Below are 12701 nucleotides of genomic sequence, written 5' to 3'. Positions count from 1 at the left end.
CGGCCCGGAGGCGATTTCCTCCCCCGCCCGCCCATCTCCCCCCAGGTTCGGGAAGCCGCGGTTCGGTTTCCCGGGGTCGGCGGAGCTCCGGGAGCCACCGGAGGCGGGGGGGCTCCGGTACCGGGCTGGATGTGGGGGGTACCGGAGCACCGGGAACGGGAGGGAGGTCACGGGGGTCAGGGGGAAGCGGCACCGGAGGAGGGGTCGTGCACTGGGAAGGGTTTTGGGGGTACCAGCAGCGGATTCGGGGGTCTGAGGAGGGAACCGGTTCTGTTGGGGTGGTCGGTACCGGTACCGGGGGGGCTCCATGGGGGTGACTCCCCCCTCTTTGTGGGGCTGGGGGGACACTGAGGCACTCCCAGAGCCAGGGGAGCCCCTCACCCCAACACCAGGGCAGTAAAATCACCCCAAAATCCTCCCCGACCCCTTCTTGGGGTTCGGTCTCTGAGTCTCTTAAAACTTTCTCTTTATTATAATATATTTTTAGATATAAAAAGAAAATTTTACAAGTTTTTTAACCCAACATGTACAAAAATGGTCAGGAAATGGTTGTGTTTCTCCCCTTGTGTGTGGTGGGGGGGGGGAAGGATTTAGGGGGACCCCCCCTCACCCCCCAGGTCCCTGGAGGGGGAGCTCCTGAAGGGTTTGGGGGGGAAGGGGGGGGTGAAAGGCCTTCAAACACCCTGAGCTGTGTTGGGGGCCCCCAGCCCCTCGTTACCCGCAATGCTGAGGGGGGGAGTGGGGGGTGGAGATGTGCAGCACCCCCAAATCCCCCCCCCCAATTAAATTCTGCCCCTGTTGGGGTCCTTCTGTCCCACGGGGGGGTTGGGGGGCTCCTCAGTCGGGACCTCTTCCACGCCACTGCCTGGAGGGGGGGTCAGGGGGCACAAAATCAGCCCCTACTCCCCCTCCAAGGGGACTCTGGAGGGGTCCCAGCCCCCCATTTCCCTGGCTGAGGAGTTTTGGGGTCCCCCCGGGGTAGAGGGGGGGTCGGTCACTCACCATCGCCGTCATCCGGGATCTCCTGCACGTCCTCGTCGTCGTCCAGGATCACCACGCAGTCCTCGCCGCTCTCGCTGCGCAGGGAGCGTTCAAGGTTTGGGGTTCCCCCCCTGGAGCCCCCCAAACCCCGCAGGGAGCGTTCAAGGTTTGGGGTTCCCCCCCTGGAGCCCCCCAAACCCCGCAGGGAGCGTTCAAGGTTTGGGGTTCCATCCCCTGGAGCCCCCCAAACCCCCCTGGGCACAGCTCACCTGTCAGGGGGTCCCTCGGCGCCCTCCCCCAGCAGGTAGAACTGGAGCGGGTTGGGCCAAAGCTCCTCCTTGATGATCTGGGTGGAGACGGGGAGGTCAGGGGGGTGCTGGGAGCACTGGGAGCACTGGGAGGCGTTACTGGGAGCACTGGGATTTGTTACTGGGAGCACTGGGATTTGTTACTGGGAGCACTGGGATTTGTTACTGGGAGCACTGGGAGCTCACCTCGGCCACACGGTCCCCCGCAGGGAAGCTGTGGTCCCCAAACCACGCGAAGAAGCTGCGGGGGGCTGGGGGGCCCTTGTGGGAGCGGGACCGGGGGTCCTGGCCCTGCCACCACCGGATCGGGGTCGAGTGGGACACCAGGTGACCTGGGAGGGGGGACAGGACGTGAGGGGCTCACTCTGGAGCCCCCAGACCCCTCCTCGGGCTGTTCGAAGCCCCCCGTCCCCGTCACCCACCCGAGGGGCTGCGCACGAACTCCTTGGCCACGACGTCGTTCTGGAAATAGGGGTTGACGCTGAAGAAGAAGCGGATGCGGCACCCGGGGCGGGTCTGGCCGAACTCCTCCACCTGCGGGCCCAGGGCTGTTACCTCGGGGGGGCCACACGGCCCCGAATCGCCCCCCAAAACCCCTCCAGGCACCTGCAGGCTCGTCATGTAGCTCAGCGCGTCCTCGTCGCGGTCGCTGATCATGGCCGAGAGCTGCGGGTGGTTCAGGAACTGGGGATGGCGGCGTCAAGGAAAGATCTAGAACTCCCCACACGGCCCCCCCCCCCCAAAACGCAGCCCCCCAAGGATACGGCGGTGACCCAGAAGCCGGGGATGTGCTGGATGAGGCGGTTGCGGTGCTGCAGGTGCGGCCGGCGGCGCAGGCAGAAGCGGGAGCGGAGGCGGCGAAAGGCTCGAGCCGCCTCCTCCTCCACCGCCTCCAGCTCCAGCTGCACGGCCTCCAGCGCCGCCAGGTACCGCGCCGGGCCTTCGTCCCGCTCCTCCTCCTCCTCCTCGTCCTCGTCCAGGGAGATCACCGCGCTCTCCTCGGCCACGTGCTCCTTGGGGACCGGGACCCCCGCGGGCTCCGGGACCCCCAGGAGATCCGGGAGCCCGGGGCCGCCCCGGCTCTGCCCCACACAAGCCGTGGGGGTGGGCTCCAGGCCCTCCTGGGGCTCCGTGGTGGGCTCCAAGCCCCCTTTCTGCTCTCTGTCCCGCTTTTCGTGGCCAGCGATGGTCTCCAGGCTCCCTGTGTCCTCCAGGACCTCCCCGCCGGCCTCCAGGGCCCCCCTCCCGCTTCTCTCCCACTCCAGGCACCGGGGACTGGTCTCCACGCTCCCCCTGGGCCTGGCAGGGGTCTTTGCCTTGCGCCTGCTGGTGCTTTTCAGCTCCCCGGCAGCAGAAGCATCGCTCTCCACGCTGCCCAGGACCCTGGTGCTGCTGTCCCGGCCCTCCTTGCTCCTTCTCCCTTGCTCCAAGCAGCGAATGACGGCTGTCTCCAGACTCCCTTTGCGCCCGTTGGTGGTCCCAGCGCTGCCTGCGACCTCTCTGCTGCTCTCCAGACCATCCGTGACCTCCCTGCTGCTCTCCAGACCATCCGTGACCTCCCTGCTGCTCTCCAGACCATCCGTGACCTCTCTGCTGCTCTCCAGACCATCCGTGACCTCCCTGCTGCTCTCCAGACCATCCGTGACCTCTCTGCTGCTCTCCAGACCATCCGTGACCTCCCTGCTGCTCTCCAGACCATCCGTGACCTCTCTGCTGCTCTCCAGACCATCCGTGACCTCCCTGCTGCTCTCCAGACCATCCGTGACCTCCCTGCTGCTCTCCAGACCATCCGTGACCTCTCTGCTGCTCTCCAGGCTTCCCTTGGATTCCGCAGGAGTCTCCGGGACGCCCCCGCTCCACTCCAAGGAGGGGGTGACAGCAACTCCCAGGTCCCCCATGGCCTCACTGGTGCTCTCCATCCCCTCCGTGACCTCTCTGCTGCTCTCCAAACCCTCTTTTCCCTGCTCCGAGCAGTCAGTTCTTGTTGTCTCCAGGCTCCCTTTGCATCTCCTGCTGTTCTCCAGGCTCCCCTCGGGCCCGTTGGGGGTCTCCAAGCTCCCTGCTGTCCCTCCGGTGCTCTCCAGGCCCTCTGGGACCTCTCCGGTGCTCTCCCGGCTGGCCACGGCCCCTCCGGTGGTCTCTCCCCCCCCCGTGCCCCCCCCGGGGGTCTCCAGCCCCTCCCCGGCCAAAGCCGCGCTCCCGGGGCCGCCGCCAGGGGGCGCGCGCGCGTCCCCGCCCCGCGCATGCCCGGAGCCGTCACCCCGCGCGCGCGCGCTGCGGCCCTCACCACGACCTCCGGCGGGGGTGGGGGAACGGGCCCTCTCTCCGCGGGTAACGGCGGCGGCAGGCCCCGTCCCGCTGGGCTCGTCCAGGCGGCGGAGCTTGGCCGGGGACGGCCGGTCCGCCCCGGCCCCGGCCCCGCTCATGGCGGCGGTTCCGGCGCCCGCCAGGGCCGAAGCTGCGGCCGAAAAAGCGCGCGCGCCGCCGCCGCCGAGGCCCCGCCCACCCGCTCGTCACTCGCGCGCTGCCCATTGGCCGGTTGCCATGGCGACTCCCGTCACGCGGGGCGGGCGGGAAAGGGACAGCCAATGGGCGCGCGCTGCTTTGGCGGGCTCCGAGAGCCCGGTGGGCGGGGCGGGGGAGCCGCGCGCATGCGCATCGCGAGAAGCGCACGTGCGGGCGGCGCGAGAGCCCCGCCGTGAGGGGAGAGGCCCCGCCCCCCCGCCGCCATGAGGGGCCGGAGGAGCGCGGGGGCAGCGGGGCCCCCCCGGAGGAGAGGGGTTCCCCCCAAACTGTCACTTGAGGGACTGGGACCCCCCCACGGTGACTTTACAGGGGCTGAAACACCCACACGATGTCACCCAAAGGACTGGGGGATTGCAGGAGGAGTGGAGCATCCGGAGATGAAGGATGCCCTCACAGTGAGGCCAGAGGGGCCGGGACACACCCTGCTGCTGTCACCTGAAGAGCTGAGGGGAGGAGGAATCCCCCACCAGTGAGTCCAGAGGGACTGTGACCCCCACATAGTGATTTCAGGAGAGCTGTGTCATTGTGCCCCCACTCCCCGTCTCTGTTGAGGGGCTGAGGGACCGCAGGGACAGGCCAGGACCACCACCCACACTGTGACTCCAGGAGGGCTGGGACCCCCCCCAACAGTCACCCAGAGGGGTCAGGAGGAGCAGGACCCCCAGGGAGGATGGGACAGCCCCACCTGAGGGACTGGGACCCCATCCAGTGTAAGCCCAGGGGGCTGCGAGTCCCCACCTGTCACCTGAAGCACTGTGAGGACACCCCACAGTGAGTCCTGAGGAGATGGGACCACCCCAATGTCACCTGAGGACACAGGACCCTCCTTCGGCTGGATCCAGGACAGGGAGAGCCTCCCTGAGGACTGAGACCCCCTCAGCAGCTTCACTGGGGGCTGGGGACCCCCGCCTGGCCACCTCCAAGAGGCTCAGGACCCCCCCTGGCTGCTCCCAGGACATTCAGAAACCCCCAGTTCTTCCAGACGGGTTCAAAACCCCCGCCCCAGCTGCTCCCTGGATACTCAGGACACCTCCAGTTTTTCAAAGGGGGCTCACGACCCTCCCCAGCTGCTCCCAGGATATTCGGGACCCCCACAATTCTTCCAGGGGGCTCAAGACATCCCCCTCCAGCTGCTCCCAGGACATTCAGGACCCCCAGTTCTTCCAAGGGGACCTAGGACCCTCCCCAGATGCTCCCAGGACCCCCCCCCCCAGTTCTTCCAGGGGGTTCGGGACCCCCCACCCCAGCTGCTCCCAGCACACTGAGGACCCCCAGCTGCTCGCAGGGGTCACAGAGCCTTCTGTCAGCACCAGGCGCCCATGAGGTGACAGCCCGAGGTGAGCGTGCCCCTGCTCCGGGGGGCCTGGGGGGGCTGTTTGTCATCCACGGGCCCCGTGACCTTTGCTGGGACCTTCCCCGGGGGCAGGAAACGGCTGCGACAGCGGCGGCGGGGGGGGGCACCGGGCCCCCACCCCCTAAACAGGGACAGACAACCCTCCCCTACCCCCCAACCCACCCCGAGCTTCCTCCCCAAAGCGCCCCCCATGACAAGAACTCGGGGACAGCGTCGTTCCATGGCTGTATGTACACAGGGGCGCCCCAAAACCCGGCTGGGGTGCACATGGGTGGGGCGGGGGTCCCACAGAGTGACGCTGCCCCCACCCCGGGATGGGGAGGGGGTAATTTGGGGGTGCCTTTCCATCTCCCCATGCCGCAGCTCAGACCCCCCCCCAATCCCCCGAGTGATTTCGGGGTGCCGCACGTTTTCAGAGGTGAAATGGGGGGGCTGTGAGGATTTCGGGAGGTGCCGAGTGCGCTCCCCCCGCAGCTCACGTCAGCCAGGCCAGCGCCAGGTAAAGCCCCAGGGCCAGCGCGGCCGTGGGGCCCCCCCCGTCCCCCCAGGCCACCGGGACCAGCACGGCCAAGGCCAGAACCACCCCGCACCCCCTCAGGGCTCCCCCCAAACTGCTCCCTCGCCCCCGGGGGGGCCTCGCCGGCACCACCAGCGCCCCCTCCACCGGCCCCCCCCTCCCCAGCAGCACCGGGGGGCTGCAGCGGCCCCCCCCCCCCTCGTAGCGCAGCGCCATCTCGTTGGCCAGGGAGGTGTTGGGGGCTCGCTCGGGGAAGGGGGGGCCCCCGTTTCTCGGGGGGGGGTCGCTGTCGCCGGGGTCCCCCCGCAGCCGGCGCAGGTGGGACAGGTAGAGCTGCTCCAGCTCCCGCGCCACCGCCTCGTCCTCGGCGCCCTGGGGGGGCAGAGTTTGGGGTGCCCCCGTCCTCGGGGGGGGCAGAGTTTGGGGTGCCCCCGTCCTCGGGGGAGGGGGGAACCCCAGCTTTGTGGGGAGAGGGTGTTGTCTCACCTGTGCTGGGGGCTGCTCCGCATCCGGAGGGGGCGTTGGGGCAGGGTCAGGCTCTGTGGGATGGAAAGGGGGGGGGGGGGAAGTGAAGGACCCCCAAAATTCGGGGGGATGCCCAGCATTGAGGGGGATCCCCAAAACTGGAGGGTGCCCCAGCAGTTGGGGTGCACCCCCAGATTTGGTGGGGGACTGATACTTACCTGTGCTGTGCTCGGGGGGTGGGGGCTGCACGTCCTCCGCCTCCTGTGGCCTTTTGGGGGGACACGGGTGTGGGGGGGTCACCGGAGAGGGCCGATTCTCCCCCCACCCCCCCAAATTAGGGGCGAGAGAGCAGCAGCTGCATCCCCCCCATAGCGTGACCCACATCCGGGGCCCGAGGGGTCCGGGGGGAGCACAGGCACGCGCCACAGCCCCCCCCTCAATTTCGGAGGGAGCATGCGGGGGGGTGGGGGGTTGACCCCATTTTGGGGGTCCCCCATGCAGATTTCCCCCCCCCCTCCATCTCTTACCTGCCCTTCCCAGGCCTCATCCAGATCCCGGGGGGGGGCGGCTCTCCCACCGCGCCCCCCTCCCCCCCTCCGGGGACCCCCCCCCCGGCCCCCCCCGGCGGCCCCCCCCGCCCCCGAGGGTCCCAGGGCCGGTATTGCCGCAGGCGGGTCAGGGGCAGCCCCAGAGCGTCGGCGAAAAGGACCCGCCGGGACCCCCCGCCCACCCCGGGGGGCGCGGGGCTGTCGGGGTCCCCCGGGGGGGCGGCGGGGCCCTCGGGGACCCCCGGCGGGGGCTCGGGGACCTCCGCGAGGGGGGGCGACGGGGTCGAGGCGGGCGGGAGGGGGGTCCCGCCGGCCGAGGGGTCACGGGGGGCTAAGGGGGGGGTCCCGGGGGTTTGGGGGGGGGTCCCGGGGCGCGGGGGGGGCTGGGAGGGGCCCCCCCCGCGCGGGGCACGCCGGGAGTCCGGCCACGGGGGGGGCGCCGGGGCGGAGGCGGGAGCCCGGGCCATGGCGGAGGGGCGGGGCCTGCAGCCGCAGCGCGGGGGCGGGGCCTGGCCCGGGGGGCGGGGCCATGGCGGAGGGGCGGGGCCTGCGGGGCGAGCTGGGGGTCCCGAGGGAGGGGCTGTGAAACGGAGCCCCCCCTTCCCCCCCAATTCCTGGGTTCACTGAGGCTTTGGGGGGGCTCCCGGAGGCTAGGGGGACCCCCGGGGGCCCGGGGTCACCAAGGGGGGGTTAAAGGGCACTCCTGAGGGGGCAAAGTGTCCCCCCCCAGAGTCTGCAGCCGTTTGGGGAGCGCTGAGAGTTAAAGGGGGTCCCCCAGGACCCCCGAGTGCCCCGGGGATGTTTGGGGGAGCCCTGGACACTGAGGGGGGCGCCTTGAAGGGCTGTTAATGCCCCCCACACCCCGTTCTTATGGGTCCTCAGGGGCTGGGGGAGCAAAGAGGGGTTCCCCCAATATCTGCTCCCCTTGGGGGGGGGGGTGAGGAGTGGGGTGGGGTCTCTGGGGGGCATTAGCCCCCCTAAACCCCCCAAAAAAGGAGCCTCGGCACCAGTGGAACTCTGGGGCGGTGCTGATGCCTGGAGAGCCCCCCGTGAGAATGAGGGGCAGAAGGGGAGCAGGAGGATTTGGGGGGCCCCCTGGACCCCCCTGGGTGTGGGGGGGTTCCCTGACATCACGGGGGGCCCATAAAAAGCGGGGTGCCAGGGCTGGTGAGCGGATTTTGGGGGGTTCAGGGGGGCTGTGCCCTAAACCTCCCCAGGGGAGGGGGCAGCGCACGAGGGGCTGGTGCCGCCCAGGGGGGCGCAGGGGGTGGGCTGGGGGTCCTCATGGGGGGGGGCAGGCACTGGCTCTGCTCTACCCCCTCCAAAAATCCACCGCACCCCCCTCCCTTATTTCCTGCCGGCTCGGGCTCAGTTTCAGGTCTCTTCGAGCCGGGGAAGTCCCGGGGGTGGAAAAACTCCCAACCCCACCCCAAAAATGGGGAGGGGTCCCGGCTGCTACACCCAGAGCCGCTTTGGGGTAAAACCCGGCAAATCCAGGGCTAGAAAGCGTCAAAAACTGACTCGGAACCAAGTGGATTTTGGGGATGGAAAAAAGGGAAAAACTCGGGGCCTGCGGGTGGAAGAAGCCCCCGAAATTTGGGGGGGCCCGGGGTGGGGGGGGGGAGTCTTTGCCTGGGGTTTTTCCCCTCTGTGAGGTTTTAGGGTTTGGGGGCACCCCAGCGATTTGGGGCCATTTGCCGGCTCTTTGGAGGTGTTGAAGCCGCTTTTTCCGACAGCGTCATTCTGGGGCGTTTCGGGGCTTTTGGCGGCGTTTGTGGGGGATGGGACACGAGGGGGGGACAGAGCCCGCGGTTTGTGGGACCCCCAAAGGCTCCAAGACGTCGCTTTTGGGGGGTTTCTCGCTCATTCCGGGCTGTCCGTGCCCAGCAGCTTTGGGGTGTTTTGTTGAATTTTGGGGAATCTCTGTCCCGCCATTTTTTGAGGCGTCTCTACCCGTTTATTCCAGGGCGTTTCTCCTCGTTTTGGCACATCTCAGCCCGCTGGATTTGGGGCGTTTCTGCCTGGCCATTTTCGGGTCAATCTTTGCTTTTTCCAGTGTTTTTGCCTGGCTGGTTTTGGGGTGTTTGTCTTGATTTTGAGTTACCTCTTTAAGGCCATTTTTAGGCTGTTTCTGCCTGGCTGTTTTGGGGCGTTCTGCCTCATTTTAGGGTGTCCTTGGCTATTTTGGGGCATTTTGCATCCCTTTGGGATGTCTCTGGCTATTTTGGGGTGTCTGAGCCATTATTTCGGGGCTTTCCTCCTCATTTTGGGGTGTCTGCCTGGCCAATTCAGGCTGTCCCATCTCGGGGCATTTCTCCCTGCTTGTTTTGGGGTTCAGCTCTTCAGAGGCATTTCCCAGCATCTCCGGCCAGTTTGGGATGTTTCTGGCTGCTCTTTTTGGGGCATTTCCCCCCGTTTTTGGGGTGTCTTGCCGTGATGGCTTTGGGGCGTCTCTCCCCTCCCAATTTGTGCCATTTCTTCGCGTTTTCATCCCACGCATTTCAGGGCATCGCTCTGCTGTTTTGGGGCATTTCTCTGCGTTTTGGGGTGTCTGTCCCGGCTGTCTTAGGGCACTTGTTTGGGTCTGGGGGGGCCCACCCCGGCCCCCCGCCCCCGCCGTGACTCAGGGCTGTGGTTTCCCGTCTATAAATCGGGGGTGGAAGCGCCCGGTGTCACCCAGAGCCATGGCGAGCGCCCGGGACCCGTGAGCTGGGGAACTGGGAGCCACTGGGGACACTGGGGGACACTGGGGGACACTGGGGGACACTGGGAGGCACTGGGGGACACTGGGGGACACTGGGATGACACTGGGATGGACTGGGATGGACTGGGAGGGACTGGGATGGACTGGGATGGACTGGGATGACACTGGGATGGACTGGGATGGACTGGGAGGGACTGGGATGGACTGGGATGACACTGGGATGACACTGGGATGACACTGGGAGGGACTGGGACGGACTGGGACGGACTGGGACGGACTGGGATGGACTGGGAGGGACTGGGAGGGACTGGGATGACACTGGGATGACAGTGGGAGGGACTGGGATGGACTGGGATGGACTGGGATGGACTGGGATGACACTGGGATGACAGTGGGAGGGACTGGGAGGGACTGGGATGGACTGGGATGGACTGGGATGGACTGGGATGACACTGGGATGACAGTGGGAGGGACTGGGAGGGACTGGGATGGACTGGGATGGACTGGGATGGACTGGGATGGACTGGGAGGGACTGGGATGGACTGGGAGGGACTGGGATGGACTGGGATGGACTGGGATGACACTGGGATGGACTGGGATGGACTGGGATGGACTGGGAGGGACTGGGACGAACTGGGATGGACTGGGACGGACCGGGACGGACTGGGACGGACTGGGACGGACTGGGAGCTCAGCAGGGCGGTGGTGCATGGTTTGAGCAGGGCCAGCGGAAGATGGGAGCGGGCTCAGCCCGTACTGGGAGCACTGGGGGGTAACTGGGCCAGGCCCGGCGGGGGCCACGTGTCCAGGCCTGGCACACGCTGGGGGGGCACGGGGGGGGTACGGGGGGGGGGTCTCACCCCCTGCACCCCCCCAGGCAGCGTCGCCCCCCCCGCAGCCCCCAGGAGCGGCCCACGGTGCTGACCCGAGCGGACGGGGGGGCCCCGCGGCGCTCGCAGGTGCGGGACAGAGCCCGGGACACGATTTGGGGGGTGGGGGGTGTGTCAGGACGGGGGGGTTCAGCTCCTGCCCCCTCCCCAAAACGCACAGGTGCCCCCCGAGGGGGGGTCGTGCCCGCCCCTCCTGCACGTGCAGCACCCCGGGGTGTTGGTGATGCGGACCCGGCTGCCCCCCGCGCACGGTGAGCCCCCCTCAGAGCCCCCCCTCCCCTCCTCGGGGGGCGTCCTCCCCTCTGGGAACCCCCCCAAAACTCCTCCAGGTCTCCCCGCTTTTGAATGGGGCCCCAAAGACCCCCCCGGCCGCGGCAGAGACCCCTCCCCCGCCCCTGCCGGCAGCGACCCCCCCCCGCCGCCCCCCGGCGCTGCGCAGCCCCCCAGGTGAGAGGGGGTCTCGGGGGGATTTGGGGGGTGGTCCCAGGCCCCCCATCCTCACCCCCCACCCCCAAAACTCGCCCCCAGGCCCCCCCGCCGCGAGCCGGGGGAGGTGGCTCAGTGCCTGCGGCAGCTGGAGAGGATCCAGGAGCTGGAGCAGCAGGTGAGGGGACCCCCAAAATCCCCCCCGAGCCCCCCCAGTGTCTCCTGACCCACCCCCCGTGTCCCCCACACCCCCCAGCCCCGTGTGTGACCCCCCCAATCGTGTCCCCCCCCAGCTGGCCCGGGAGCGGCACCGCCTGGGGCTGTTACAGGCGCAGCTCCTCCGGAGGGGCCCCCCCGGCACGGTAAGGGGGGCGCGCACCCCAAAACAGGCCCGGGGGTGGGGTCCCCACCAGCCGTGCGGCCCCTCAGCCGTGTGACCCCCCCACAGGGCCCCCCCGGGAAGGGCCAGGCTGGGCTCCCCCCGATTTGGGGTCCTGCAGCCGCCCCCGAGGCTGAGGGGGACCCCGAGATGATGCTGCCCCCCCCGGGGCACCCCTGGGAGCGTGGGGGGCTCTACCCAGGTGAGCGCCGGGTTTGGGGGGTGTGGGGGGTGTCCCCCCAAATAACCGGGGGGGGGCTGGGTCCGGCTGACCCCCCCTGGCCCCCCCAGAACTGGAGTATTACCGGCTCAGCACCGTGCGGCCCCCCTACACCTACGCCACGCTCATCCGCTGGGTCAGTGCCCCCCTGACACCCCCAAATCCTCCCCCACCCTCCAGGGATTGTCCCCCCGGTGTCCCCATAGCCCCCTCCCACCAATTCCCCCATCCTGGAGCCCCCCCGTGTCCCCGAAGCCCCCCACAGGTCACCTCACAATGTCCCAAACCTGCCCCACCCCCCCAGTGACCCCGGGCGCGTCCCCGGATCCTCCCCAGAGCCCCCCGAAAGTGTCCCCATGCTCTGCCCCCCCTACATCATCCCAAACTGTCCCCAAAGCCCCCCCAAATGCTTGTCCCCAACCCTCTCCTGCCCCCCAATGTCACCTGCGTGGCCTCGTGCCCCCAAACATCCCCCCACATCCAATGTCCCCGCACACCCCCGGCCCCCCAATGTCCCCACAATGTCCCCAGTGTCCCCCCAGTGTCCCCCCAGTGTCCCCAGTGTCCCCCCAGTGTCCCCAATGTCCCCCCGCCCCCCCAGGCCATCCTGGAGTCCCCGCAGCGGCAGCGCCCCCTGGCGGAGATTTACCACTGGTTCAGCCGCAGGTTCGGCTTCTTCCGGCACAACACCCGCACCTGGAAGGTGGGGACCCCCTCGGGACCCCCCAAAACCCCCCCGGGAACCCCCCGAGAACCCCAAAACCCCCCAGGGAACACCCAACAACCCCCGGGAACCCCCAAAACCCCCCCGGGAACCCCAAACACCTCCCCAGGAACCCCCAAAACCCCCCCCCCAGGGACCCACCCAGCACAGCTCAGAGACCCCCACCACCTCCCCAACACCCTCAAAACCCCCATAACCCTCCCCAGATCCCCCCGAAATCCCTCAGGGAATGGGGGGGGCGTTGTCCAGCCCCCCCAGTTCCGGGGTCCCGCGGCGATTTTGGGGTGTCCCCTCTGCAGAACGCCGTGCGCCACAACCTGAGCCTGCACAAGTGCTTCGTGCGGGTGGAGGCCGCTCGCGGCGCCGTCTGGACCGTGGACGAGGCCGAGTTCCGGCGCAAGCGGGGCCAGCACTACCCCAGGTACCCCAAAAACCCCGCCCCGGGCACCCCAAAACCCCGGGGGGTGCACAACCCCCCCTCCCCAGAGCACCCCGATAACCCCGGGATGCTCCTCTAACCTCCACAGGGACTGTGACCTCAAGTACTTTATGCTCCCCCGGAGCTGAGGGGGGACCCCAAAACCACCCCTGAGACCCCCCCTCCCAGGAGGAACGGGACACCCCCAAACCCTCCCCGCCACGAGCAACACGACACCCC

The 12701-nt window shown here is 68.5% G+C and overlaps 3 protein-coding genes across 4 annotated transcripts; 1 reads left to right on the top strand and 2 right to left on the bottom strand.

The window, feature by feature from the left end:
• Window positions 1–449: 449 nt before the first annotated feature.
• Window positions 450–3778, bottom strand: TSPYL2 (TSPY like 2). 2 transcript variants are annotated; one of them, XM_086871160.1, is made up of 7 exons: window positions 2054–3778; window positions 1896–1973; window positions 1712–1823; window positions 1476–1621; window positions 1251–1327; window positions 1003–1112; window positions 450–865 (listed from the first exon to the last, which is right to left on the bottom strand). In XM_086871160.1, the coding sequence occupies exons 1-7, from the start codon at window positions 3713–3715 to the stop codon at window positions 783–785; spliced, it is 2268 nt and encodes a 755-aa protein (XP_086727286.1). In that variant the 5' UTR covers window positions 3716–3778; the 3' UTR covers window positions 450–782. The 2 variants fall into 2 exon arrangements, with proteins under 2 accessions (XP_086727286.1, XP_086727287.1); XM_086871161.1 differs by having other exon boundaries at window positions 1003–1076; window positions 2054–3776.
• Window positions 3779–5381: 1603 nt separating this feature from the next.
• Window positions 5382–7166, bottom strand: LOC147647680 (uncharacterized). Its single transcript, XM_086871169.1, has 4 exons — window positions 6679–7166; window positions 6370–6419; window positions 6173–6225; window positions 5382–6058 (listed from the first exon to the last, which is right to left on the bottom strand). The coding sequence occupies exons 1-4, from the start codon at window positions 7164–7166 to the stop codon at window positions 5645–5647; spliced, it is 1005 nt and encodes a 334-aa protein (XP_086727295.1). The 3' UTR covers window positions 5382–5644.
• A 1302-nt stretch (window positions 7167–8468) lies between these two features.
• Window positions 8469–12658, top strand: LOC147647679 (uncharacterized). Its single transcript, XM_086871166.1, has 11 exons — window positions 8469–9403; window positions 10282–10363; window positions 10455–10545; window positions 10624–10741; window positions 10823–10898; window positions 11014–11082; window positions 11169–11301; window positions 11391–11455; window positions 11921–12022; window positions 12343–12464; window positions 12571–12658. The coding sequence occupies exons 1-11, from the start codon at window positions 9078–9080 to the stop codon at window positions 12608–12610; spliced, it is 1224 nt and encodes a 407-aa protein (XP_086727292.1). The 5' UTR covers window positions 8469–9077; the 3' UTR covers window positions 12611–12658.
• The last annotated feature ends 43 nt before the right edge of the window (window positions 12659–12701 follow it).

Source organism: Cyanistes caeruleus, chromosome 34 (genome assembly GCF_971803275.1).
Source record: "Cyanistes caeruleus chromosome 34, bCyaCae1.hap1.1, whole genome shotgun sequence".
Lineage (NCBI taxonomy): Eukaryota > Metazoa > Chordata > Aves > Passeriformes > Paridae > Cyanistes > Cyanistes caeruleus.
This window is presented reverse-complemented; position numbering and strand designations above follow the sequence as displayed.

What these genes read in the sequence shown, in the direction of transcription:
- TSPYL2 (XM_086871160.1), bottom strand. Translation starts at nt 3,715, where the DNA reads ATGAGCGGGGCCGGGGCCGGGGCGGACCGGCCGTCCCCGGCCAAGCTC. An exon ending in CCGGCTTCTGGGTCACCGCC is followed by an intron (nt 1,974 to 2,053) that starts GTATCCTTGGGG and finishes CGCCATCCCCAG; the next exon opens with TTCCTGAACCACCCGCAGCT. An exon ending in GCCGAGGGACCCCCTGACAG is followed by an intron (nt 1,113 to 1,250) that starts GTGAGCTGTGCC and finishes GGGGGGCTCCAG; the next exon opens with GGGGGGAACCCCAAACCTTG.
- LOC147647680 (XM_086871169.1), bottom strand. Translation starts at nt 7,166, where the DNA reads ATGGCCCGGGCTCCCGCCTCCGCCCCGGCGCCCCCCCCGTGGCCGGAC. An exon ending in ATGAGGCCTGGGAAGGGCAG is followed by an intron (nt 6,420 to 6,678) that starts GTAAGAGATGGA and finishes TCCCCCCAAAAG; the next exon opens with GCCACAGGAGGCGGAGGACG. An exon ending in ACCCCCCGAGCACAGCACAG is followed by an intron (nt 6,226 to 6,369) that starts GTAAGTATCAGT and finishes TCCATCCCACAG; the next exon opens with AGCCTGACCCTGCCCCAACG.
- LOC147647679 (XM_086871166.1), top strand. Translation starts at nt 9,078, where the DNA reads ATGTTTCTGGCTGCTCTTTTTGGGGCATTTCCCCCCGTTTTTGGGGTG. An exon ending in GGCGCTGCGCAGCCCCCCAG is followed by an intron (nt 10,742 to 10,822) that starts GTGAGAGGGGGT and finishes ACTCGCCCCCAG; the next exon opens with GCCCCCCCGCCGCGAGCCGG. An exon ending in GGAGGGGCCCCCCCGGCACG is followed by an intron (nt 11,083 to 11,168) that starts GTAAGGGGGGCG and finishes ACCCCCCCACAG; the next exon opens with GGCCCCCCCGGGAAGGGCCA.